The 25,000-nt window shown below is 44.2% G+C and overlaps 1 protein-coding gene across 8 annotated transcripts in view; it reads right to left on the bottom strand.

Moving 5' to 3' along the window:
* The window catches only part of gria4a (glutamate receptor, ionotropic, AMPA 4a), a 197,354-nt gene that overhangs the window by 169,328 nt on the left and 3,026 nt on the right, over nucleotides 1–25,000 (bottom strand). For all 8 annotated transcript variants that reach the window (XR_008109938.1, XR_008109963.1, XR_008110342.1 and 5 more), the window contains exon 2: nucleotides 22,900–23,058. Coding sequence is in view for 5 of the 8 variants with exons in the window: in XM_052505532.1 (XP_052361492.1) it covers nucleotides 22,900–23,058 (159 nt within the window). In the remaining 3 variants the exon portion in view is untranslated. The remainder of the gene's footprint in view (nucleotides 1–22,899; nucleotides 23,059–25,000) is intronic.

Below are 25,000 nucleotides of genomic sequence, written 5' to 3'. Positions count from 1 at the left end.
CCCATACCACGACTACCTCATACATCCACTACCTCCATTACCTCATACCTCCATTACCTCGTACCCCCATTACCTCCACTACCTGGTACCTCCACTACCTCCACTACCTTGTACCTCCACTACCTCATACCTCCACTACCTCAACTACCTTGTACCTTCATTACCTCATACCTCCACTACCTCGTGCCCCTCTACCTCCACTACCTCGTACCTCCAGTATCTTAACTACCTACACTACCTTAACTACCTCCACTACCTTGTACATCCAATACCTCCAATACCTCCACTACTTACACTACCTCATACAACCACTACCTCCACTGCCTCATACCTCCACTACCTCAACTACCTCGTACCTTCAATAAAAAATAATAAAAAATATGATATAAGAGCAAATATAAACAAACAGCTTCCCAACCTATGATCCACCATCATCATCATTATTGTCCTCTTCATCGTCACCATCATATATCATCACAATCATCAACATCATAACTGTCAATATATCCTTGTCATCGTTGTCGATCACACACACACACACACACACACACACACACACACACACACACACACACACACACACACACACACACACACACACACACACACACACACACACACACACACACACACACACACACACACACACACACACACACACACACACACACACACACACACAAGCATACGCACACAGACACACACAGAGTAAGTAGCTCAGTACGGCTCTTCTCCATGCTAATACATTGCTGTTCTCTATTATTCGGTGACTACAAATACTGCATCCATAGGAAGACGGCTTCTACTGACTGAGAGACATAAAACAGATGAGACAACACACACACACGCACGCACGCACGCACGCACGCACGCGCGCACACACACACACACACACACACACACACACACACACACACACACACACACACACACACACACACACACACACACACACACACACACACACACACACACACACACACACACACACACACACACACACACACACACACACACACACACACACTGACAGAAGAGTGAATATGAAAACATGTGACCCTGGGCTCTGCTGTTCCTGAATGAAGGAGTGATATACTTGCTCGTCGATTCAGGCCTCTGAGACGCTTCAGAAAACTCCTGAAGGTCAGACAATTACCATTTTCATTCTGTATGTTGGTCACGCCAGAGCAAAAGCCGGAGCTTCATTTAGAGATTGATTTACCACACCTGTTTAGAGGAGAAAGAAGGTAAAAGACTCAGAGAGAGAGAGAGAGAGAGACCGATGGAGAGAGGAAAAGAGAGAGAGAGAGAGAGGAAAAGAGAGAGAGAGAGAGACCGATGGAGAGAGGAAAAGAGAGAGAGAGAGAGGAAAAGAGATAGAGAGAGAGACCGATGGAGAGAGGAAAAGAGAGAGAGAGAGAGGAAAAGAGATAGAGAGAGAGACCGATGGAGAGAGGAAAAGAGAGAGAGAGAGAGACCGATGGAGAGGAAAAGAGATAGAGAGAGAGACCGATGGAGAGAGGAAAAGAGAGAGAGAGAGAGGAAAAGAGATAGAGAGAGAGACCGATGGAGAGAGGAAAAGAGAGAGAGAGACCGATGGAGAGAGGAAAAGAGAGAGAGAGAGAGGAAAAGAGATAGAGAGAGAGACCGATGGAGAGAGGAAAAGAGAGAGAGAGAGAGGAAAAGAGATAGAGAGAGAGACCGATGGAGAGAGGAAAAGAGAGAGAGAGAGAGACCGAGGGAGAGAGGAAAAGAGAGAGAGAGAGAGACCAATGGAGAGAGGAAAAGAGAGAGAGAGAGAGGAAAAGAGATAGAGAGAGAGACCGATGGAGAGAGGAAAAGAGATAGAGAGAGAGAGACAGAGAGAGAGAGCGAGATTAAATTGTTCCGCTTGTTATTCCCCGCCTCAGGAAAAAGAGGGAAAACTGTCGGAGCGGAGGGATACATTCAAGGAGCAGCGCTTCATTTACCAAACACTCCTCCCCTGATGATCCCAGAGTGTGTGTGTGTGTGTGTGTGTGTGTGTGTGTGTGTGTGTGTGTGTGTGTGTGTGTGTGTGTGTGTGTGTGTGTGTGTGTGTGTGTGTGTGTGTGTGTGTGTGTGTGTGTGTGTGTGTGTCTGGTTTAACTATCCTACTGGGGACCAGCAGTCCTCATAAGGATAGTTTAACAAGGAAATGTGTGGACATTTTGCCGGTCATGGAAAAAAACAATTTTAGTTCTTAGTGGTTAGGTTTAGTGACAGGGTTAGGTTAAGGCTTAGTGGTTAGGTTTAGTGACAGGGTTAGGTTTAGTGACAGGGTTAGGTTTAGGGTTATGAGTTTAGGGTTAAGGTTAGCGTTAGGTTAGGTTAAGGCTTAGTGGTTAGGTTTAGTGACAGGGTTAGGTTTAGTGACAGGGTTATGTTTAGTGACAGGGTTAGGTTTAGTGACAGGGTTATGTTTAGTGACAGGGTTAGGTTTAGTGACAGGGTTGGGTTTAGTGACAGGGTTAGGTTTAGTGACAGGGTTAGGTTTAGTGACAGGGTTATGTTTAGTGACAGGGTTAGGTTTAGTGACAGGGTTATGTTTAGTGACAGGGTTAGGTTTAGTGACAGGGTTAGGTTTAGTGACAGGGTTAGGTTTAGTGACAGGGTTAGGTTTAGTGACAGGGTTGGGTTTAGTGACAGGGTTGGGTTTAGTGACAGGGTTGGGTTTAGTGACAGGTTAGGTTTAGGGTTATGAGTTTAGGGTTAAGGTTAGCGTTAGGTTAGGTTAAGGCTTAGTGGTTAGGTTTAGTGACAGGGTTATGTTTAGTGACAGGGTTAGGTTTAGTGACAGGGTTAGGTTTAGGGTTATGAGTTTAGGGTTAAGGTTAGCGTTAGGTTAGGTTAAGGCTTAGTGGTTAGGTTTAGTGACAGGGTTAGGTTTAGTGACAGGGTTATGTTTAGTGACAGGGTTAGGTTTAGGGTTATGAGTTTAGGGTTAAGGTTAGCGTTAGGTTAGGTTAAGGCTTAGTGGTTAGGTTTAGTGACAAGGTTGGGTTTAGTGACAGGGTTATGTTTAGTGACAGGGTGATGTTTAGTGACAGGGTTAGGTTTAGGGTTATGAGTTTAGGGTTAAGGTTAGCGTTAGGTTAGGTTAAGGCTTAGTGGTTAGGTTTAGTGACAGGGTTAGGTTTAGTGACAGGGTTAGGTTTAGGGTTATGAGTTTAGGGTTAAGGTTAGCGTTAGGTTAGGTTAAGGCTTAGTGGTTAGGTTTAGTGACAGGGTTGGGTTTAGTGACAGGGTTGGGTTTAGTGACAGGGTTGGGTTTAGTGACAGGGTTGGGTTTAGTGACAGGGTTGGGTTTAGTGACAGGGTTGGGTTTAGTGACAGGGTTGGGTTTAGTGACAGGGTTGGGTTTAGTGACAGGTTAGGTTTAGGGTTATGAGTTTAGGGTTAAGGTTAGCGTTAGGTTAGGTTAAGGCTTAGTGGTTAGGTTTAGTGACAGGGTTGGGTTTAGTGACAGGGTTGTTTAGTGACAGGGTTGGGTTTAGTGACAGGGTTAGGTTTAGTGACAGGGTTATGTTTAGCGACAGGGTTAGGTTTAGGGTTATGAGTTTAGGGTTAAGGTTAGCGTTAGGTTAGGTTAAGGCTTAGTGGTTAGGTTTAGTGACAGGGTTAGGTTTAGGGTTATGAGTTTAGGGTTAAGGTTAGCGTTAGGTTAGGTTAAGGCTTAGTGGTTAGGTTTAGTGACAGGGTTAGGTTTAGTGACAGGGTTATGTTTAGTGACAGGGTTAGGTTTAGGGTTATGAGTTTAGGGTTAATGTTAGCGTTAGGTTAAGGCTTAGTGGTTAGGTTTAGTGACAGGGTTAGGTTTAGGGGTATGAGTTTAGGGTTAAGGTTAGCGTTAGGTTAGGTTAAGGCTTAGTGGTTAGGTTTAGTGACAGGGTTAGGTTTAGGGTTATGAGTTTAGGGTTAAGGTTAGCGTTAGGTTAAGGCTTAGGGCTAGGGTTAGGTTTACGGTTAGGGAAAATAGGATTTTTGATGGGAATCAATTGATTGGTCCCCACAAATATAATAAAACAAACTGTGTGAGTGTTAGAAACCCTGTTACTGTGACTGGAGGGAGGCCCTGTTACTGTGACTGGAGGGAGGCCCTATTACTTTGACTGGAGAGAGACCCTGTTACTGTGACTGGAGGAGGCCCTGTTACTTTGACTGGAGAGAGACCCTGTTACTGTGACTGGAGGGAGGCCCTGTTACTGTGACTGGAGGGAGGCCCTGTTACTGTGACTGGAGGGAGGCCCTGTTACTGTGACTGGAGAGAGACCCTGTCTGGAGGGAGGCCCTGTTACTGTGACTGGAGAGAGACCCTGTCTGGAGGGAGGCCCTGTTACTGTGACTGGAGGGAGACCCTGTCTGGAGGGAGGCCCTGTTACTGTGACTGGAGGGAGACCCTGTCTGGAGGGAGGCCCTGTTACTGTGACTGGAGGGAGACCCTGTCTGGAGGGAGGCCATGTTACTGTGACTGGAGAGAGACCCTGTTACTGTGACTGGAGGGAGACCCTGTTACTGTGACTGGAGAGAGACCCTGTCTTTAGAGAGACCCTGTTACTGTGACTGGAGAGAGACCCTGTTACTGTGACTGGAGTTTGACCCTGTCTTTAGAGAGACCCTGTTACTGTGACTGGAGAGAGACCCTGTTACTGTGACTGGAGAGAGACCCTGTCTGGAGGGAGACCCTGTCTTTAGAGAGACCCTGTTACTGTGACTGGAGAGAGACCCTGTCTTTAGAGAGACCCTGTTACTGTGACTGGAGAGAGACCCTGTTACTGTGACTGGAGAGAGACCCTGTTACTGTGACTGAAGCGAGACCCTGTTACTGTGACTGGAGAGAGACCCTGTCTTTAGAGAGACCCTGTTACTGTTACTGGAGTTTGACCCTGTCTTTAGAGAGACCCTGTTACTGTGACTGGAGTTTGACCCTGTCTTTAGAGAGACCCTGTTACTCTGACTGGCGAGAGACCCTGTTACTGTGACTGGAGTTTGACCCTGTCTTTAGAGAGACCCTGTTACTCTGACTGGCGAGAGACCCTGTTACTGTGACTGGAGTTTGACCCTGTCTTTAGAGAGACCCTGTTACTCTGACTGGCGAGAGACCCTGTTACTGTGACTGGAGTTTGACCCTGTCTTTAGAGAGACCCTGTTACTGTGACTGGAGAGAGACCCTGTTACTGTGACTGGCGAGAGACCCTGTTACTATGACTGGCGAGAGACCCTGTTACTCTGACTGAAGCGAGACCCGGTTACTGTGACTGGAGAGAGACCCTGTTACTGTGACTGGAGTGAGACCCTGTCTTTAGAGAGACCCTGTTACTGTGACTGGAGTGAGACCCTGTCTGGAGGGAGACCCTGTCTGGAGAGAGACCCTGTCTGGAGAGAGACCCTGTCTGGAGGGAGACCCTGTTACTGTGACTGGAGAGAGACCCTGTTACTGTGACTGGCGAGAGACCCTGTCATCCTGTCTGCCATCTACCAATGTCTCCTCCCCATCTAAAGTGGACTGGAACAAAACATTTCCTCACATCTCTCAGATCGAGAGAGTGAGAGAGAATGGTAATGGAATAAGACAGTGGATCATCAGCAGAGTCCTTTCTCCAGCTCTAACAATTACAGACAATAAGACACTAATCCACCACTGCTGTTCTACACACACACACACACACTCATTTGATACACACAGCAATACACACATACACAGACACAGGTTCATCAGAGCGGAACCCTAAGAACAGACCCAGAGCCCAGGTCACTACTAACACAGTATCACACACACACACTTGCTAGAAACAATGTAACGCATATAGCCTTATTATTATTATTATTATTATGATCAAAACAGCTTTCAAACCGATGTATATTTTTTTCAAGAGTCTAATTGTATTTCTACTGACGTCAACTTCTGGAGATCGCAGTGGGGAGATTATTTATGGCTCTCTCACAGTTCATGAATGTAACGTCTGCTTCCAACACTCTCAAACACATATATTTACATTTACATTTAAGTCATTTAGCAGACGCTCTTATCCATATATCCCCTGAAAGCAGCTCACTCTCCAGATCCCAATCACCTGAATTGGGACCCCCACCCCCCCACCCCCTCCCAACGAAGGGGTGACCACAACCCCTCCTCTTCCACCCGGTTGTGGAGAGAGTAACCACCTACTCACTAGCTGTCCACCCACCCACCCCCTCCCAACGAAGGGGTGACCACAACCCCTCCTCTTCCACCCGGTTGTGGAGAGAGTAACCACCTACTCAATAGCTGTCCCACCCCCCCTCCCAGCGTAGGGGTGACCACAACCCCTCCTCTTCCACCCGGTTTTAAGCCCCTCTACGTTTTTGAATATTACCCAAAGGCAGTTTGGTATCCCGGCTCTTTCTGCTGATGGGGTCACTCAGTTTGTGGAGGGATGAGTGGACTCGGGGGCCTCTGGGTAATTTAATTGACGAACAATTGGCACAACAGTTAAGAGTCAAACTAATCCCTGCAAATCCTCCCTTTATCCTGTTAAGCCTACCCCCTACTTTTTCGAACAGTCTGTTAAAAATCGCGCAATATTTCAGCGTCCTGCTACTCATGCCAGGAATATAGTATATGCATATGATTAGTATGTGTGGATAGAAAACACTCTGACGTTTCTAAAACTGGTTAAATCACTGCTGTGCGCAAGAAAAACTGATCACCGAAAACTGGGAAAAATATCCATGAGGTTAAGACTAATGTGCTGGACGGACAACCGCTCGGAACTGGTCTTGTGACTTGCATGCCCAAAAGTATCACTCCTCGGATTGGCCTCCTTCACTCTGAGGTCATTCAGTTAATGGTGTTGTCTTCGCCTAAAGAACCCCGCATCCTCGGTCACCCCTGGCTAAGTCTTCACGACCCTGCCATCTCCTGGCGGCAAATGGAACTGCTGTCATGGTCTCCTGCCTGTTTTGCGAACTGCTTCAATCTACCTTGTCTAGCCACCTCTATAGAAGGATCGGAATCTGCCATTCCAACCCACATCCCACCTGTATATGCCCAGTTCCAGAGTGTCTTCAGTGCATTCTGCCCCCTCATCGCCCGCAGGACAGTGTGATCGACCTCCTTCCTGAGGCATCGCCTCCTCAGGGTCGGATCAACGCTTTGTCCATTCCAGAGAATGAGGCTATGGACACCTATATACTGTAGAAGAGGCCCTCGACATGGGATTCATCCGTCCATCCACGTCTCCGGCTGCATCCAGTTTCTTTTTTGTGAAAAAAAAGGAATGGTAGTCTCTGTCCCTGCATAGATTACTGACCCCTCAAAGACCTTACCATCAAGAATCGCTTCCATCTTTCTCTGATTCCAGCCGCACTAGAACAAGTTGGACCTATGTAGTGCTTACAACCTGGTCCGTATCCAAAGTGGGGATGAGTGGAAGACGGTGTTCATCACTGTTAGGGGTCACTACGAATACCTGGTTATGCCCTACGGTGTCACCAATGCTTCCGCAGTCTTCCAGTCCTTCATGAATGAAGTTTTTCAGGACATGATCAACCAGTTCCTCATCGTGTCAATAAAAATGTGAAGGCTGATTCCTTATCCGTCTATTTGATTCCCCTTCCTTTAACCCAGCTCCCGAGCCCATCCTACCTCAGTCTTGTGTCGTGGGACCCATACAGTGGGAAATACAATCTGGGGTCCAAGAGGCCCTATGCCACGACCCAGCACCTCGCGACACCCCTGCAGGCAAGTCCTACGTTCCGGTGTCCGTCAGACCCCAACTAATGCAGTGGTGCCATACCTCGCTGAGTTCTGCCAGCCTGGGATCACCATCCCTAACAGCAGATGTCCAAGATTACGTTCTTTCCTGTCCCATCTGTGCATCGGCAAAGAGCCCTCGCCAACTACCTACAGGTAAGCTCGAGCCTTTATCTACACCACACAGACATCACCATGGATTTCCTCACTGATCTGCCAGACTCTTCGGGCTTCACTACTATTCGAGTTCCGCATCTACCTAATGCCATGGAAATGGCCGAGGGCAAGGTCCAACAGGTGTTGTGTCTGTATGGGATCCCGGAAGACATTGTTTCAGATCGGGGACCCCAGTTCGTCTCCAGGGTTTGGCGAGCCTTCTGCAACCGACTGGGGGTCTCCATCAGCCTATCCTCCAGATACCATCCCCAAACCAACGGGCAGACGGAACGCCTGAATCAGGAAATAGGTAAGCACCTTCGCCAACACTGCATCCAAAAACCACACAAGATGAGTTGTTATCTAGCCTGGGCCGAAAACGCACAGAACTCCCTGGTGCATTCCTCACTCCATCTCACTCTTTTTCAGTCTGTCCAACCCCCCCCCCCGTGTTCCCATGGGAGACAGAGCCCGGAAATGTGCCTGCCGAGCAGGTTTGGGAGACCACACATCAGCACAGGCATCAAGCTTCCCTCTCCCAGAAACAGTCCAACCTACTCCACTCTTTCACCCTTGGCATCATATGTGGCTCTCTACCCAGGACATCCGGCTTTGTGACCCCTGCAAGAAGTTCAGTCCCCGGTTCGTTGGTCCCTTCAAAATAATACACCGCATCAATCCTGTCACCTACCATCTCCAGTTGCCCCGCCATTACCGGATCTCCTCATCCTTCCATGTGTCCCTTCTCAAGCCTGTGACGTACAGCCCTCTCCATCCTCCAGTGGCGCACCCCCTCCATTTGACAATGGCGGTGTACCGGCTGATTCCGTCCAAGCCCTCCTTGACTCCAAGTGCCTGGGTGGTTGCATCCACTACCTGGTGGCTTGGGAGGGGTACAGACCCTAAGAACTGTCCCGGGTACCCGCCCAGGACATCCTCGACCCAGCCATGATCCTGGCTTTCCACCATCAGCTCCACGTCCCTGGGAGAGGCCCCCTGCTCAGCTTCCTAGGCCATCGTGGAGGGGGGGGCTACTGTGACATCTGCTTCCAACTTACACTCTCAACCACAGATTCCCTGAACGCAGCTCACTCTCCAGATCCCAATTACCTGAATTCTGATCACCTGTTCACACACCTGTATGTCATCATCACACACTATTTAGTTCAGTTCTTTACACCCCATCATTGTGAGGTATTGTTTGTTTTGTGACACACTTCTATTCAGAGCTCTGGTTTTCCCACAATTTACTCTTCCCGTGTATGATAGTTTTTGCCTTCCTCACTAACGACTTCTTTTGCCTATTCCCTGCCTGTACTTTAGCCTGTCAGGTTTCCTGTTATCAACCTATTGCCTGATCTCCCGGATGACGTTACGAGCCTTTTCTCTGTCTGTCCTGTTGCCTGTTTGGAACCCCTGTGTATGACCTTCTGCCTGCCCCTGGATCCAGCTACTTGCCTCCTCCTGTGGTCCTTTACAATAAACACCTGCTGCGCCCTGTGCCTGAAACCAGCTCTCTGTATCCCATTGTGTTCTTTACAATGAGTCACCACTCTAAAGAATCATTTCAATGGCGTTTTTTGCACTCAGATTGTTACCCTTCTGGTCACTTTATTTTTCCTGTAATCAACAATGACATTTATTATTACTAACATTTCTGTGTACAATTTTGAAACTTTAAAAAATGATCAGATAATGGAATATTTGGAAAAGCGTATTCTCCATTGGCTAACCAAGTTCCCTAATGATTTACTTACTATAATAGGTCGGGGATTGGAATATTGCTCTGAATCATTTCATTGATAGATGGCCTCCGGGACAGTCAACTTCTATGAAGACAAGTTTGAGGCAGTTTATAGAAAGATTTACTATTACAGATATTTGAAGAGTAAAGTTTTGTAATGACAGGTCTTTCACTTGGCGTAGTAAGGCACGCTCCACACAATCACGCATTGATTTTTGGTTGGCGTTGAATCTTTTTAATAATAATAGTAATAATTATAGTAATAGTAATAGTAATAATAATAAGTATTAATAATAATAATAGGGTATTTCTGTTAACATCCTGGCCACTCCCCTTACTGACCATAGAGATAATTACACTGTGTACAAAAACATTACATCGACCCAGTGCAAGGGAGTCAGTGCAAATAAAAAGGGGGTCTGGAGAAGACAAAAGATTTAAGTGCCTTTGAACAGGGTATAGAAGTAGGTGGCAGGTGCACCGGTTTGAGTGAGTCAAGAAGTGCAAAGCTGCAGGTTTTTCACGCTCAACAGTTTCCCATGTGTATAAAGAATGGTCCACCACCCAAAGGACATCCAGCCAACTTGACACAACTGTGGGAAGCATTGGAGTCAACATGGGCCAGCATCCCTGTGGAACGCTTTCGACACCTTATAGTCCATGCCCTGATGAATTGATGCTGAACTGAGGGCAAAAGGTTGTGCAACTCATCATTAGGATAGTGTTCCTAATGTTTTGCACACTCAGTGTATATTTGACTCTGTAAAGAACAATCTCAGCTAACGCTCAACACACAGAGTGCCTTCAGAAAATATTCACACCCCTCAACCTTTTCCACATTTTTCTGTGTTACAGCCTGAATTAAAAAAGTATTACATTGAGATGTGTTACTGGCCTACACATAATACACCATAATGTCGGAGTGGAATTATGTTTTTAGAAATATTTACAAATTCATAAAAAATCAAAAGCTGAAATGTCTTGAATAAATAAGTATTCAACCCCTTCGTCGTGGCAAGAGTAAACATTTGCTTAGCAAGTCACAAAATAAGTTGCAAGTTGATGGGATGCTGGCCTTCTAGGCAGAGTTCCTCTGTCCAGTGTCTGTGCTCTTTTGCCCATCTTAATATTTTCTTTTTATTGGCCAGTCTGAGAGATGGCTTTTTCTTTGCAACTCTGCCTAGAAGGCCAGCATCCCGGAGACGCCTCTTCACTGTTAATGTTGAGACTGGTGTTTTGCGAGTTCTATTTAATGAAGCTGCCAGTTGAGGACTTGTGAGGTGTCTTTTTCTCAAACTAGACACTCTAATGTACTTGTCCTCTTGCTAAGTTGTGCACCAGGGCCTCCCACTCCTCTTTCTATTCTGGTTAGGGACAGTTTGTGCTGTTCTGTGAAGAGAGTAGTACATCTTCAAAAAGTACATAGGGGTACTGTGGTAATTGTGATGAAATCAATGCAATATTAATCACTTTCCATATGCATCATTCTGAAACAAAACAAACTATGGCAGTGGTCTAAGGCACTGCATCTCAGTGCTAGAGGTGTCACTACAGACCCTGGTTCGATCCCGAGCTGTATCACAACCAGTACCATAGGGAGTACCATAGGGTGGCACACAATTGACACAGTTTCTTTCAGGTTAGGGGAGGGTTTGGCCGGGGGAGGCAGTCATTGTAAAATAAAAATTTGATCTTAACCGACTTGCCTAGAGAAATAAAGGTTAAATATATATATATATATATATATATATATATATATATATATATATATATATATATATATATATATATATTTTTAAGTAGGCAGAACACATCGGAGAAAGATTCTATTGCATTGGCATGCACGACTCAGCCCATACTCTACACAGACCAGTGGGACATAACCAATCAGAGCTGCACTAGGCCCATATGCAACTAGACCATTGCCATATATGGATTTGTGCCATTTACTTTGAACTGGACCGTGTTTACACTACAGCATGAGTGGTGGTGAGTAGATGCGCTTGTTTAGAGATCAAAGTGATCGCTGCATGGAGCCACTTGTGCACATTTTGTTCATATCCTTTGCTAGACAGTGAGATATTAGCCAGGTAATAGATCATTTGTAGTCAGTCAATGTCACGCCCTGGTCGAAGTATAGTATGTTTGTCTTCATTTATTTTGTTCAGGCCAGGGTGTGACGTGGGTTTTTGTGGTGCGTTTTTGTCTTGGGGTTTTGTGGGGTGTCTGGCATAGTCTATGGCTGCCTGAGGCGGTTCTCAATCAGAGTCAGGTGATTATCGTTGTCTCTGATTGGGAACCATATTTAGGCAGCCATATTCTTTGAGTATTTCGTGGGTGATTGTTCCTGTCTCTGTGTTAGTTGTCACCAGATAGGCTGTATAGGTTTTCACATTACGTTTGTTGTTTTTGTATTGTTCGTGTTTCTTCATTATTAAACATGTATCAAAATTACCACGCTGCATTTTGGTCCGCATGCATATTTCTTGACAACTTTGAAAAGGGAGTCTGGTGAAGAGCTTTTTTTGTCTTCAAGGGGCAGTGTGCATTTTGAGACAGGCTTGAATAACCTAAGTAACCAAGGGTAGCATAATTTGTCTGATTCTCTGTAATAATGGAATGGGAATAATAATGCATTTTATTTTGTAAATTGGTTTCTTGCAATAAAGAACACAACAACATTTTCCATCATCTCCTTGACTGAAGGACAAGTGAAAACAGGTTCAGTCTGGTGATGAAATTTTTGTCTTCAGGCCAGTGTGCATTTTCCCCACTGTTTTTGATGGTAGGCCACTAGGCCTAGGTAATCAAGCCACAGCAGCCTAGCATAAAGCTGTAACTGTGGGTACAGATTCTCTGTAATAATGGAAGCCTCAGTGTTCACAGTAAAGCTAATAAAGTGCATTTTCATTTTGTAAAGTGGGTACAGCCTCAGTTTCTTAAAGCAATAAAGTGGGTACAGCCTCAGTGTTCACAAAAGCATTTTCCATCATCTTCACAGTAAAGCTGAACTGAAAGGGGTACAAGTGTTCATAAACAGGTTCATGTCTGATGAAAAGTGGGTACGGCCACAGTAAAGCTGTAACTTAAAGTGGGTACCTCAGTGTTCACAGTAAAGCTGTAACTAAAGTGGGTACGGCCTCAGTGTTCATAAAGCTGTAACAAAGTGGGTACTCATTTCCATGTTAAAAAGTGGGTACGGCCTCAGTGTTCACAGTAAATGCAACTTCCCCACTGTTTTAAAGCTGATGGGGTAGGCCACTCTGTGGGTAGGCCTCAGTGTTATGAAAGCTGTAACAAAGTAGCCACAGTGTTCAGCTGTAACTAGTGGGTACGTCAGTGTTCACTGTAACTAAAGCTGTAACTTAAAGTGGGTACAGCCTCAGTGTTCACAGTAAAACTGTAACTTAAAGTGGGTACAGCCTCAGTGTTCACAGTAAAACTGTAACTTAAAGTGGGTACAGCCTCAGTGTTCACAGTAAAACTGTAACTAAATGCCTCAGTGTTCACAGTAAAACTGTAACTAAAAGCGGGTACAGCCTCAGTGTTCACAGTAAAACTGTAACTAAAAGCGGGTACAGCCTCAGTGTTCACAGTAAAACTGTAACTAGCCTCAGTGTTCACAGTAAAACTAACTAAAATGTGGGTACAGCCTCAGTGTTCACAGTAAAACTGTAACTTAAAGTGGGTACAGCCTCAGTGTTCACAGTAAAGCTGTAACTTAAAGTGGGTACAGCCTCAGTGTTCACAGTAAAACTGTAACTTAAAGCGGGTACAGCCTCAGTGTTCACAGTAAAACTGTAACTAAAAGCGGGTACAGCCTCAGTGTTCACAGTAAAACTGTAACTAAAAGCGGGTACAGCCGAAATAAATTAGAGGGAACATTGGTGATGACCCTATTATAGTTGAAGAGATCATTTATTCTATGAACACCTTAAATATAATAAAACGTCTCCTGGGACTGATGGTATATCTGCTGAGTTTTACTCAACTGTTTCTCAACAGTTAGCCCCATTTCTGTTGGAGGTCTTTTCAGAAAGACTCTCCCTCCCAGTTTGAACTAAAGGTCTAATTACATTGATCCCTAAGCCCAAGAAAGACTTGCTTCTCCTGGATAATTAGCATCCAATCTGTCTTCTCAACAACGACTACAAAATATTACCCTATATATTTGCAAAAATAATGAAAGTGGTATTGGACTCAATTGTAGAGGAGACCCAGTCTAGCTTCATGAGGAATAGACATACATTTATATCTATAGACATACATTTATATCTAATAGTATCCGACTGGTGTTAATTAAACCATATGGACTATTCTGATCTAATCTTTGAAGATTAGTTGTATTGTCTTCTAAGAGTTATATGAAGCCTTCAATACAATGGAGCATGAATTTCTATTTTACTCACTTGAGAAATTCGTTTTTTGGGAATTCTGCTTGCAACCCGACTTCTTCCAAGTTTTATTAAAAAGAGTGATATAAAAGGGATCTCCATTGCTGACAGAGATGTTATCCTAAATCAGCTTGCAGACACTGACCAGATTCCTCGAGCAGTCGATGTGATAACTATAGATTGATGAGGGAAAAAAACAATTTAATCCATTTTAGAGTAAGGCTGTAATGTAAAAACATTTTGAAAAAGTCAAGTGGTCTGAATACATTCAGAATGCGCTGTATCATATCGTTATTGTTTGTTTGTTTGTATACTTCCTGTTTTGTGCAACAACAACAAACAAAAACAAATTGTATATATATATATACACACTACCATTCAAACGCTTCTGGTCACTTAGAAATGTCCTTGTTTTTTAAAGAAAATCTAAATTTTGGTCCATTAAAAAAACATCAACTTGATCAAACACCAGTCTCAACGTCAACAGGGAAGACACAACTCCAGGATACTGGTCTTCTAAGCAGAGTTCCTCTGTCCAGTGTTCTTTTGCCCATCTTAATGTTTTCTTTCTATTGGCCAGTCTGAGATATGGCTTTTACTTTACAACTCTGCCTAAAAGGCCAGCATCCCGGAGTCGCATCTTCGCTGTTGACGTTCAAACTGGTGTTTTACGGCTACTATTTAATGAAGCTGCCATTTGAGGACTTCTGAAGCATCTGTTTCTCAAACTAGACACTCTAATGAACTTGTCCTCTTGCTAAGTTGTGCACCAGGGCCTCCCACTCCTCTTTCTATTCTGGTTAGAGAAAGCGCAGTTCTGTGCACAGTTCTGTGAAGGGAGTAGTACACAGCAGTGTACCAGATCTTCAGTTTCTTGGCAGGTTCTTGCATGGAATAGCCTTCATTTCTCAGAACAAAAATTGACTAACGAGTTTCGGAAGAAAGTACTTTGTTTCTGGCCATTTTGAGCCTGTAATCAGACCTACAAATGCTGATGCTCCAGATACTCAACTAGTCTAAAGAAGGCTAGTTTTATTGCTTATTTAATCAGCACAACAACAACAAGTTTTTAGCTGTGCTAACATAATTACAAATTGGTTTTCTAATGATCAATTAGCTAATCCAAGTTTATCATTTTAAAAGGCTATCACAACGTGCCATTGGAACACAGGAGTGATGGTTGCTGATAATGGGCCTCTGTACACTCATGTAGATATTCCATTAACAATCTGCTGTTTCCAGCTACAATAGTCATTTACAACATTAACAATGTCTACACTGTATTTCTGATCAATTTGATGTTATTTTAACGGACACATTTTCTTGCTTTTCTTTCAAAAAACAAGGACATTTCTAAGTGACCCCAAACTTTGGGACGGTAGTGTATATATTTACACAGTTGAAGTTGGTTTTGGCAAGTCGGTTAGGAGATCTACAAATTTTTCCAACAATTGTTTACAGACAGATTATTTCACTCATTTCACTGTATCGCAAATCCAGTGAGTCAGAAGATTAAAAACACTAAGTTGACTGTGCCTTTAAACAGCTTGGAAAATTCCAGAAAATTTTGTAACTGCTTTAGAAGCTTCTGATAGGCTAATTGACATAATTTGAGTCAATTGGAGGTGTACCTGTGGATGTATTTCAATGCCTACTTACAGCTCAATGCCTCTTTCCTTGACATCATGGGAAAATCTAAAGAAATCAGCCAAGACCTCAGAAAAAGAATGGTTCATCCTTGGGATCGTTATGTTTCCTCCAAACATAACGATTGTCATTATGGTCGAACAGTTATATTTTTGTTTCATCAGACCAGAGGACATTTCTCCAAAAATAATGATCTTTGTCTGGCTTTTTTATGGCGGTTTTGGAGCAGTGGCTTCTTCCTTGCTGAGCGGCCTTTCAGGTTATGTCGATATAGTGGATATAAATAATTTTGTACCTGTTTCCTCCAGCATCTTCATTAGGGCATTTGCTGTTGTTCTGGCATTGATTTGTACTTTTCACACCAAAGTACATTCTTGCAAGCCAAAGAACACCATTCCAACCATGAAGCACAGGGGTGGCAGCATCATTTTTTATTTTACCTTTCTTTAACTAGGCAAGTCAGTTAAGAACACATTCTTATTTTCAATGCCAGCCTAGGAACACTGGTTAACTGCCTGGTTCAAGGGTAGAATGACAGATTTGTACCTTTGTTAGCTCGGGGATTTGAACTTGCAACCTTTTGGTTACTAGTCCAACGCTCTAACCACTAGGCTACGCTGCCGCCCCAACATGTTGAGGGGGTGCTTTGCTGCAGGAGGGACTGGTGCACTTCACAAAATAGATGGTAACATGAGAAAGGAAAATTACGTGGATATATTGAAGCAATGTCTCAAGACATCAGTCAGGAAGTTAAAGCTTGATCGCAAATGGGTCTTCCAAATGGACAATGACCCCAAGCATACCTCCAAAGTTGTGGCAAAATGGCTTAAATACAACAATGTCAATGTATTGGAGTGGACATCACAAAGCCCTGACCTTAATCCTATAGAAAGTTTGTGAGCAGAACTGAAAAAGCATGTGCAAGCAAGGCCTACAAACCTGACTCAGTTACACCAGTTCTGTCAGGAGGAATGGGACAAAATTCACCCAACTTATTGTGGGAAGCTTGCAAAAGGCTTCCTGAAATGTTTGACCAAAGTTAAACTATTTAAAGTCAATGCTGCCAAATACTAATTGAGTGTATGTAAACTTCTGACCCACTGGGAATTTTATGAAAGAAATGAAAGCTGAAATAAATCATTCTCTCTAGTATTATTCTGACATTTCACTTTCTTAAAATAAGTGGTGATCCTAACTGGCCTAAAACAGAGAACTTTTACGTAGATTAAGTGTCAGGAATTGTGAAAAACTGAGTTTAAATGTATTTGGCTAAGGTGTATGTAAACTTCCGACTTCAACTGTATATATATATATATATATATTAAGGATAGACGTGACTGAGGCGAGGGAGACAAATGATAAAATAAAGATTTTGGGCAATTATTGTTTTTGGTGACAATCCTTTTTGAAGTCAGCATCTGTGGTTTGCATGCTATCACAAAACAGTATTATGGTAGTGAATTGGTGTTATATTCTTATATTCAGCTTTAAGATAGCATGGAAAGTTAGCCTACAAAGCTGGAAGCTACCTGTGCTTCATTGCATTGTAAAGTGTTCTAGACATTGTTTTGCATACAGTAATGAACAGTTTCAACATTTCTACATGTCGTGTTGCATTATTCAGGTGTGTTAACTTCTGTTCAGTATGAGTGGGGAGCTAACATGATGCAGTCCAGACTCCCAGTGGTTCCTCAGGACAGACTAGAGTCAGTATGAGAGAGGGGAGATAACATGATGCAGTCCAGACTCCCAGTGGTTCCTCAGGACAGACTAGAGTCAGTATGAGAGGGTTCCTCAGCTAACATGATATGATGCAGTCCAGACTCCCAGTGGTTCCTCAGGACAGACTAGAGTCAGTATGAGAGGGGTCCAGATAACATGATATAGTCCAGACTCCTAGTGGTTCCTCAGGACAGACTAGAGTCAGTATGAGAGGGGAGCTAACATGATATAGTCCAGACTCCCAGTGGTTCCTCAGGACAGACTAGAGTCAGTATGAGAGGGGAGATAACATGATGCAGTCCAGACTCCCAGTGGTTCCTCAGGACAGACTAGAGTCAGTATGAGAGAGGAGATAACATGATGCAGTCCAGACTCCCAGTGGTTCCTCAGGACAGACTAGAGTCAGTATGAGAGAGGAGATAACATGATGCAGTCCAGACTCCCAGTGGTTCCTCAGGACAGACTAGAGTCAGTATGAGAGGGGAGATAACATGATGCAGTCCAGACTCCCAGTGGTTCCTCAGGACAGACTAGAGTCAGTATGAGAGGGGAGATAACATGATGCAGTCCAGACTCCCAGTGGTTCCTCAGGACAGACTAGAGTCAGTATGAGAGGGTAGATAACATGATGCAGTCCAGACTCCCAGTGGTTCCTCAGGACAGACTAGAGTCAGTATGAGAGGGTAGATAACATGATATAGTCCAGACTCCTAGTGGTTCCTCAGGACAGACTAGAGTCAGTATGAGAGGGGAGATAACATGATATAGTCCAGACTCCCAGTGGTTCCTCAGGACAGACTAGAGTCAGTATGAGAGGGGAGCTAACATGATATAGTCCAGACTCCCAGTGGTTCCTCAGGACAGACTAGAGTCAGTATGAGAGGGGAGATAACATGATGCAGTCCAGACTCCCAGTGGTTCCTCAGGACAGACTAGAGTCAGTATGAGAGGGGAGATAACATGATGCAGTCCAGACTCCCAGTGGTTCCTCAGGACAGACTAGAGTCAGTATGAGAGGGGAGATAACATGATGCAGTCCAGACTCCCAGTGGTTCCTCAGGACAGACTAGAGTCAGTATGAGAGATGAGATAACATGATGCAGTCCAGACTCCCAGTGGTTCCTCAGGACAGACTAGAGTCAGTATGAGAGAGGAGATAACATGATGCAGTCCAGACTCCCAGTGGTTCCTCAGGACAGACTAGAGTCAGTATGAGAGGGGAGATAACATGATGCAGTCCAGACTCCCAGTGGTTCCTCAGGACAGACTAGAGTCAGTATGAGAGGGGAGATAACATGATGCAGTCCAGACTCCCAGTGGTTCCTCAGGACAGACTAGAGTCAGTATGAGAGAGGAGCTAACATGATGCAGTCCAGACTCCCAGTGGTTCCTCAGGACAGACTAGAGTCAGTATGAGAGGGGAGATAACATGATGCAGTCCAGACTCCCAGTGGTTCCTCAGGACAGACTAGAGTCAGTATGAGAGGGGAGATAACATGATGCAGTCCAGACTCCCAGTGGTTCCTCAGGACAGACTAGAGTCAGTATGAGAGGGTAGATAACATGATGCAGTCCAGACTCCCAGTGGTTCCTCAGGACAGACTAGAGTCAGTATGAGAGGGGAGATAACATGATGCAGTCCAGACTCCCAGTGGTTCCTCAGGACAGACTAGAGTCAGTATGAGATGGGAGATAACATGATGCAGTCCAGACTCCCAGTGGTTCCTCAGGACAGACTAGAGTCAGTATGAGAGGGGAGATAACATGATGCAGTCCAGACTCCCAGTGGTTCCTCAGGACAGACTAGAGTCAGTATGAGAGGGGAGATAACATGATGCAGTCCAGACTCCCAGTGGTTCCTCAGGACAGACTAGAGTCAGTATGAGATGGGAGATAACATGATGCAGTCCAGACTCCCAGTGGTTCCTCAGGACAGACTAGAGTCAGTATGAGAGGGGAGATAACATGATGCAGTCCAGACTCCCAGTGGTTCCTCAGGACAGACTAGAGTCAGTATGAGAGGGGAGCTAACATGATGCAGCCCAGACTCCCAGTGAGTTCAGTGGTTCCTCAGGACAGACTAGAGTCAGTATGAGAGGGGAGATAACATGATGCAGTCCAGACTCCCAGTGGTTCCTCAGGACAGACTAGAGTCAGTATGAGAGGGGAGATAACATGATGCAGTCCAGACTCCCAGTGAGATCAGTGGTTCCTCAGGACAGCCTACACCTACCAATGACTAAGTGTAGCAGGCACAGTACTACGCTCGCAATATAAGAGGACATCTGCTGCTCTGATAGACAGACATCATCCACACTCAATGAGTAAAGGACGCTAAATACATTTGATATAAGTACCAAATGTAACAAAAATTCTAGTACTGAACCATTTTTCATGTTCTAGTATTGAAAAAGTACAGAAGTGTCAGTATACCGTGCCACATTAGTCTGTAATTATCCAGTTTTCACACAGTCTGAGAGACAGAGACAGAAAGAGAGAGAGCAAGATAGTGAGAGAGTGATACCAATCAACACGGTTTTATCACACAGAGTCCCCAACAGTCCTTGTTTCATATCAACACCACTGGGCACACAATGGCAGCCCAGTCCATCAAGATCTCAGCATTTCCCTTCCAAATTCGACGTTTATTTTTTTATGCATTAAATCCACGTGGTTACAGGATATAGGGTTAAAATAGAATCATATCAAAGGTTTAGGTTTAGGCCTGGTAATTGCCGGGGACCTCACGACAGAACATTATCACGATACTTAGGTGCCGATACAATATGTATTGCGAATGTCATGATTCTATACAGTATGCACTATGATTCGATACTGTGATTTCATTGCGATTTGATGTTCCAAACATATTGCTCACCATATGTCTGCTGCAGAGAGACAAGATAGAAAATTAGAAAACAAGTTTTGATTGGTCAGGGAAATAAAACTTGTACAGTGCCTTAAGAAGTATTCACACCCTTAACTGTTTTCACATTTAGTTCTGTTACTGTCTGAATTTAGGATGGATTAAACTACACATTTTGTTTGTCACTGGCCTACACAGAATAACCCCTAAATGTCAAAGTGGAATTCTGTTTATAGACATTTTTACAAATTAATAAAACAATTCAAAGGTGAAATGTCTTGAGTCAACCCCTTTGTCATGCCTACTCCCACTCCCTCTCTCCAGTGCTCGACATCACCGGTCTACTAACCCCCGGTCCTGGCACCATCATTACGCGCACCTGTTCCCCATCATTACGCGCACCTGCTCACCATCATTACGCGCACCTGCTCCCCATCATTACGCGCACCTGCTCCCCATCATTACGCGCACCTGCTCCCCATCACCTAGATCACCTTCCCTTTATTTAGTCCTCAGTAGCCTCAGTCATCAGGCAGTACTGGTTTTGTCTATTTTAGTGTGTTTCTCTTGTTTTGTTTATCTGCCTTTTATTATTATTAAACTCACCTTGTGCACCTGCTTCCTGACTCCCAGCGAATATGTTACACCCTTTGTTATGGCAAGCCTAAATAAGTTCACAAGTCACATAATAAGTTACATGGACTCACTCTGTGTGCAATAATGGTGTATTACATACTTTTTTTAATGACTACTTCATTTCTGTACCCCACACATTCAATTATCTGTATGGTCCCTCAGTTTAGCAGTGAATTTCAAACACAGATTCAACCACAAAGACCAGGGAGGTTTTCAAATGCCTTGCAAAGAAGGGCACCTATTGGTAGATGGGTAAAAAATGAAAAAAGAAGACATTGAATATCTTTTAGAGCATGATGAAGTTATTAGTTATATTTTGGATGGTGTATCAATACACCCATTCACTACAAAGATAAGGGGAGTCCTTCCTAACTCAGTTGCCGAAGAAGAAGGGAACCACTCAGGGATTTCACCATGATGCAAATGGTGACTTTAAAACAGTTACAAAGTTTAATGGCTGTGATAGGAGAAAAAATATTCCAAAACATGCATCCTGTTTGCAACAAGGCACTAAAGTAATACTGCAAAGAATGTGGCAAAGGAATTCACTTTTTGTCCTGAATACAAAGTGTTGTATTTGGGGCAAATCCAATACACCACATTACTGGGTACTCACAGAAAGACTCACAGTTGTCATCACCACCAAAGGTGATTCTAACATGTGTTGACTCATGGGTGTGAATATGTAAATATGTAAATGAGCTATTCCATTTTCAATACATTTGCAAACATTTCTAAAAACATGTTTTCACTTCGTCATTATGAGGAATTGTGTGTAGATGGGTAAGAAAAAACATAACTAAATGTGGAATAAGTCAAGGGGTATGAATACTTTCTGAAGCCACTGTATCATTCAAAATATTATACCTTTATGTTATTGTGTGGATTTGTTTCCACAATCAATAGTTACATGTAGGTATTATTTCCAAGTGGTTAAGGTCAGGGTTATGTTTTGGGGAAGGCTTAAAGCTAAATAATGAACACTTATGCGCTATTACCATCAGGTATCATTGTGAACTGCGATGGAGCTGTGGTCTAAGCAGCTCTGTCTCCAAGCATCACCAGTTTGTGCCCAGTGCTTGGCAATCTTTTTTTAACTATTTTTGTGAGCGCTGACAAAGGCATATATCGATGTTCTCAGGACCTTTTGAAACGTCCAAAATCAAAGTATATTTCCAGTGATCAGGCTGGCCCAGTCACAGCCTTCTACAGTCAGAGGGAAGTCACCAACAGTTTTTCATATTTAAATAACAAAGCTGCCCTCAGCAGTAGCAGTAACAGCTAGCGAGAGAGAGTAGTTGAGGATGACTTTGCCAAATTTGGTCTTGATAAGACAGCAGCTGCATCCTTAATTCAAAACATACACCAACACACGACCACACTTCATTTCCTTCCCCTGTTGCCTTTTCTGATAATATATTCTATTCCATCTCCAGGCAAGCCAGTAAATGATAGTGTCTTTTCATTTCCCTCTGTTAGTCTTGATTCAATTTTCCAAATTAACCACAGAGCTTTAGTCCTCGGGCCAAATTCCACACAGTGGAAATTGGCCTGGCTCAACCGTAGAAAACAAGTTATTGGGCCTCAATATGATACACAACTCTGGGACGATTGAAAGAAGGTTTAGAAAGATATTATCTCATAAGAAAGACCAGGTAATCCACATGGAATCCAACTGTTCCAATGGTTCTATTAAACTCCATTTACCAAGATGAGATCCATGGGGATTCCATTAGGTTGACAGTGCAGATGTACTTCCTGAGGGATCTGGTCATCACATAGACCTCCCTCATTTCAATGTAGACATAGATCAGTCATGTTCTCAAGCTAAGCTGACACAGCAACCCCTTTCCCCTCTTCCAATAGTGAATGATAGCCACATATACACCTCACAGGCGTTTGAGACTTTCTCTATGTGTGTGGTACAAGGTTTGAGTGCACACGTGCACACATACACAAACTCTTATCTGGTAGTACTCACAGGCATTTGTGACGGCGAAGCTGTTAGCTGTCTCGATGTTGTCGACATGGGGTACCAGGTTGAAAGGAGCCTCTGTGGCATTGGGGCTGGTGTTGTGCAGGAAGATAGCCAATCGAAATGCTGTGTACTCTTGATCCGTGTTCCTGATAAACAGACCACCTAGATGAGGAGAAAAAGAGAGTTGGATTTTAACTGTGCTTCATTGGCACAGGGTGTCTCGAACTCGGTCCTGGGCCGTTTTGGTTTGTGCCCTAGCACTACACTACATTCAAATAACCAACTAACAATCAAGCTTTGATTATTTGAATAAGTTGTATAGTGCTAGGAAAGAGAGAAAAAAAACGTGCACCCAGTACCGAGTTTGAGAAACCCTGCATTGGTGGGATATATGGGGGAGAGTGGGATATATGGGGGAGAGTGGGATATATGGGGGAGAGTGGGATATATGGGGGAGAGTGGGATATATGGGAGAGAGTGGAGAGAAAGATAAGGTAGAAAATGGGGGAGATATGGCTGAGAGGGGGGGGTATTCTGAAATCTGTAGAGAGCAGGAGAGAGTAAGACAGATGGAGAGAGTAAGACAGAGGGAGTAGAGAGAGGGAGACAGATAGAGAGAGAGACAGATGAGGAGAGAGAGAGGGGGAGGGTAAATTCAAATGAATTGACAGAGGGAGAGAGACAGAGAGAAATAGAGACAGAGAGAGAGACAGAGGAAGAGAAAGACAGAGGGAAATAGAGACAGAGAGAGAGACAGAGGAAAAGAACGACAGAGGGAAATAGAGACAGATAGAGAGAGAGAGGAAGAGAAAGACAGAGGGAAATAGAGACAGAGAGAGAGAGAGAGAGAGACAGAGAGAGAGAGAGAGAGAGAGAGAGAGAGAGAGAGAGAGAGAGAGAGAGAGACAGAGACAGACAGACAGACAGACAGACAGACAGACAGACAGACAGACAGACAGACAGACAGACAGACAGACAGACAGACAGACAGACAGACAGAGGAAGAGAAAGACAGAGGAAATAGAGACAGAGACAGAGGAAGAGAACAGAGGGAAGAGAGAGAGACAGAGGAAGAGAAAGACAGAGGGAAATAGAGACAGAGAGAGAGAGAGAGAGAGAGAGAGAGAGAGAGAAGAGAAAGACAGAGGGAAATAGAGAGAGAGAGAGAGAGAGAGAGAGAGAGAGACAGAGGAAGATAAAGACAGAGGGAAATAGAGACAGAGAGAGAGAGAGAGAGACAGAGAGAGAGAGAGAGAGAGAGAGAGAGAGAGAGAGAGAGGGAAGAGAAAGACAGAGGGAAATAGAGACAGAGAGAGAGACAGAGGAAGAGAAAGACAGAGGGAAATAGAGACAGAGAGAGAGAGAGAGAGACAGAGAGAGAGAGAGAGAGAGAGACAGAGGAAGAGAAAGACAGAGGGAAATAGAGACACAGAGAGAGAGAGAGGAAGAGAAAGACAGAGGGAAATAGAGACAGAGAGAGAGATAGAGGAAGAGAAAGACAGAGGGAAATAGAGACAGAGAGAGCGATAGAGGAAGAGAAAGACAGAGGGAAATAGAGACAGAGAGAGAGAGAGACAGAGAGAGAGAGACAGAGGAAGAGAAAGACAGAGGGAAATAGAGAGAGAGAGAGAGAGAGAGAGAGAGAGAGAGAGAGAGAGAGAGAGAGAGAGAGAGAGAGAGAGAGAGGAAGAGAAATACAGAGGGAAATAGAGACAGAGAGAGAGAGATATATACATCAGAAAGTAAGGTGGCAGATGAACAGAGGGAGAGTGGAGGGGAGGATGAGAGGGAGCGGGGAAATTATGACAGGGGAGGAAGGGAGGAAGGGAGAAGGCAAGGCAGGAGGGCAACCACCTCCAATTGGCATGTCATTCACAAACATCCAAATGATCACCTCAAATGGCATGCCATTCATAAACATCACAAACATCACCTCAAATGGCATGCCAGTAAGTAAATAGTTTTAGCTTGTGTGAGCCAGAACACAGGAGCCTATCTCCTGTTTTTGTAGCACGAGTCTGCTTGGTGTAAAAGTACACCCCCTGGATAGGACGCTAGACTATTGCAGGATCTTGCCCCCAATCTATCTTCTTAACGCTGAGTG

This window comes from Oncorhynchus keta, chromosome 1 (assembly GCF_023373465.1).
Source record: "Oncorhynchus keta strain PuntledgeMale-10-30-2019 chromosome 1, Oket_V2, whole genome shotgun sequence".
Classification (NCBI taxonomy): domain Eukaryota; kingdom Metazoa; phylum Chordata; class Actinopteri; order Salmoniformes; family Salmonidae; genus Oncorhynchus; species Oncorhynchus keta.
This window is presented reverse-complemented; position numbering and strand designations above follow the sequence as displayed.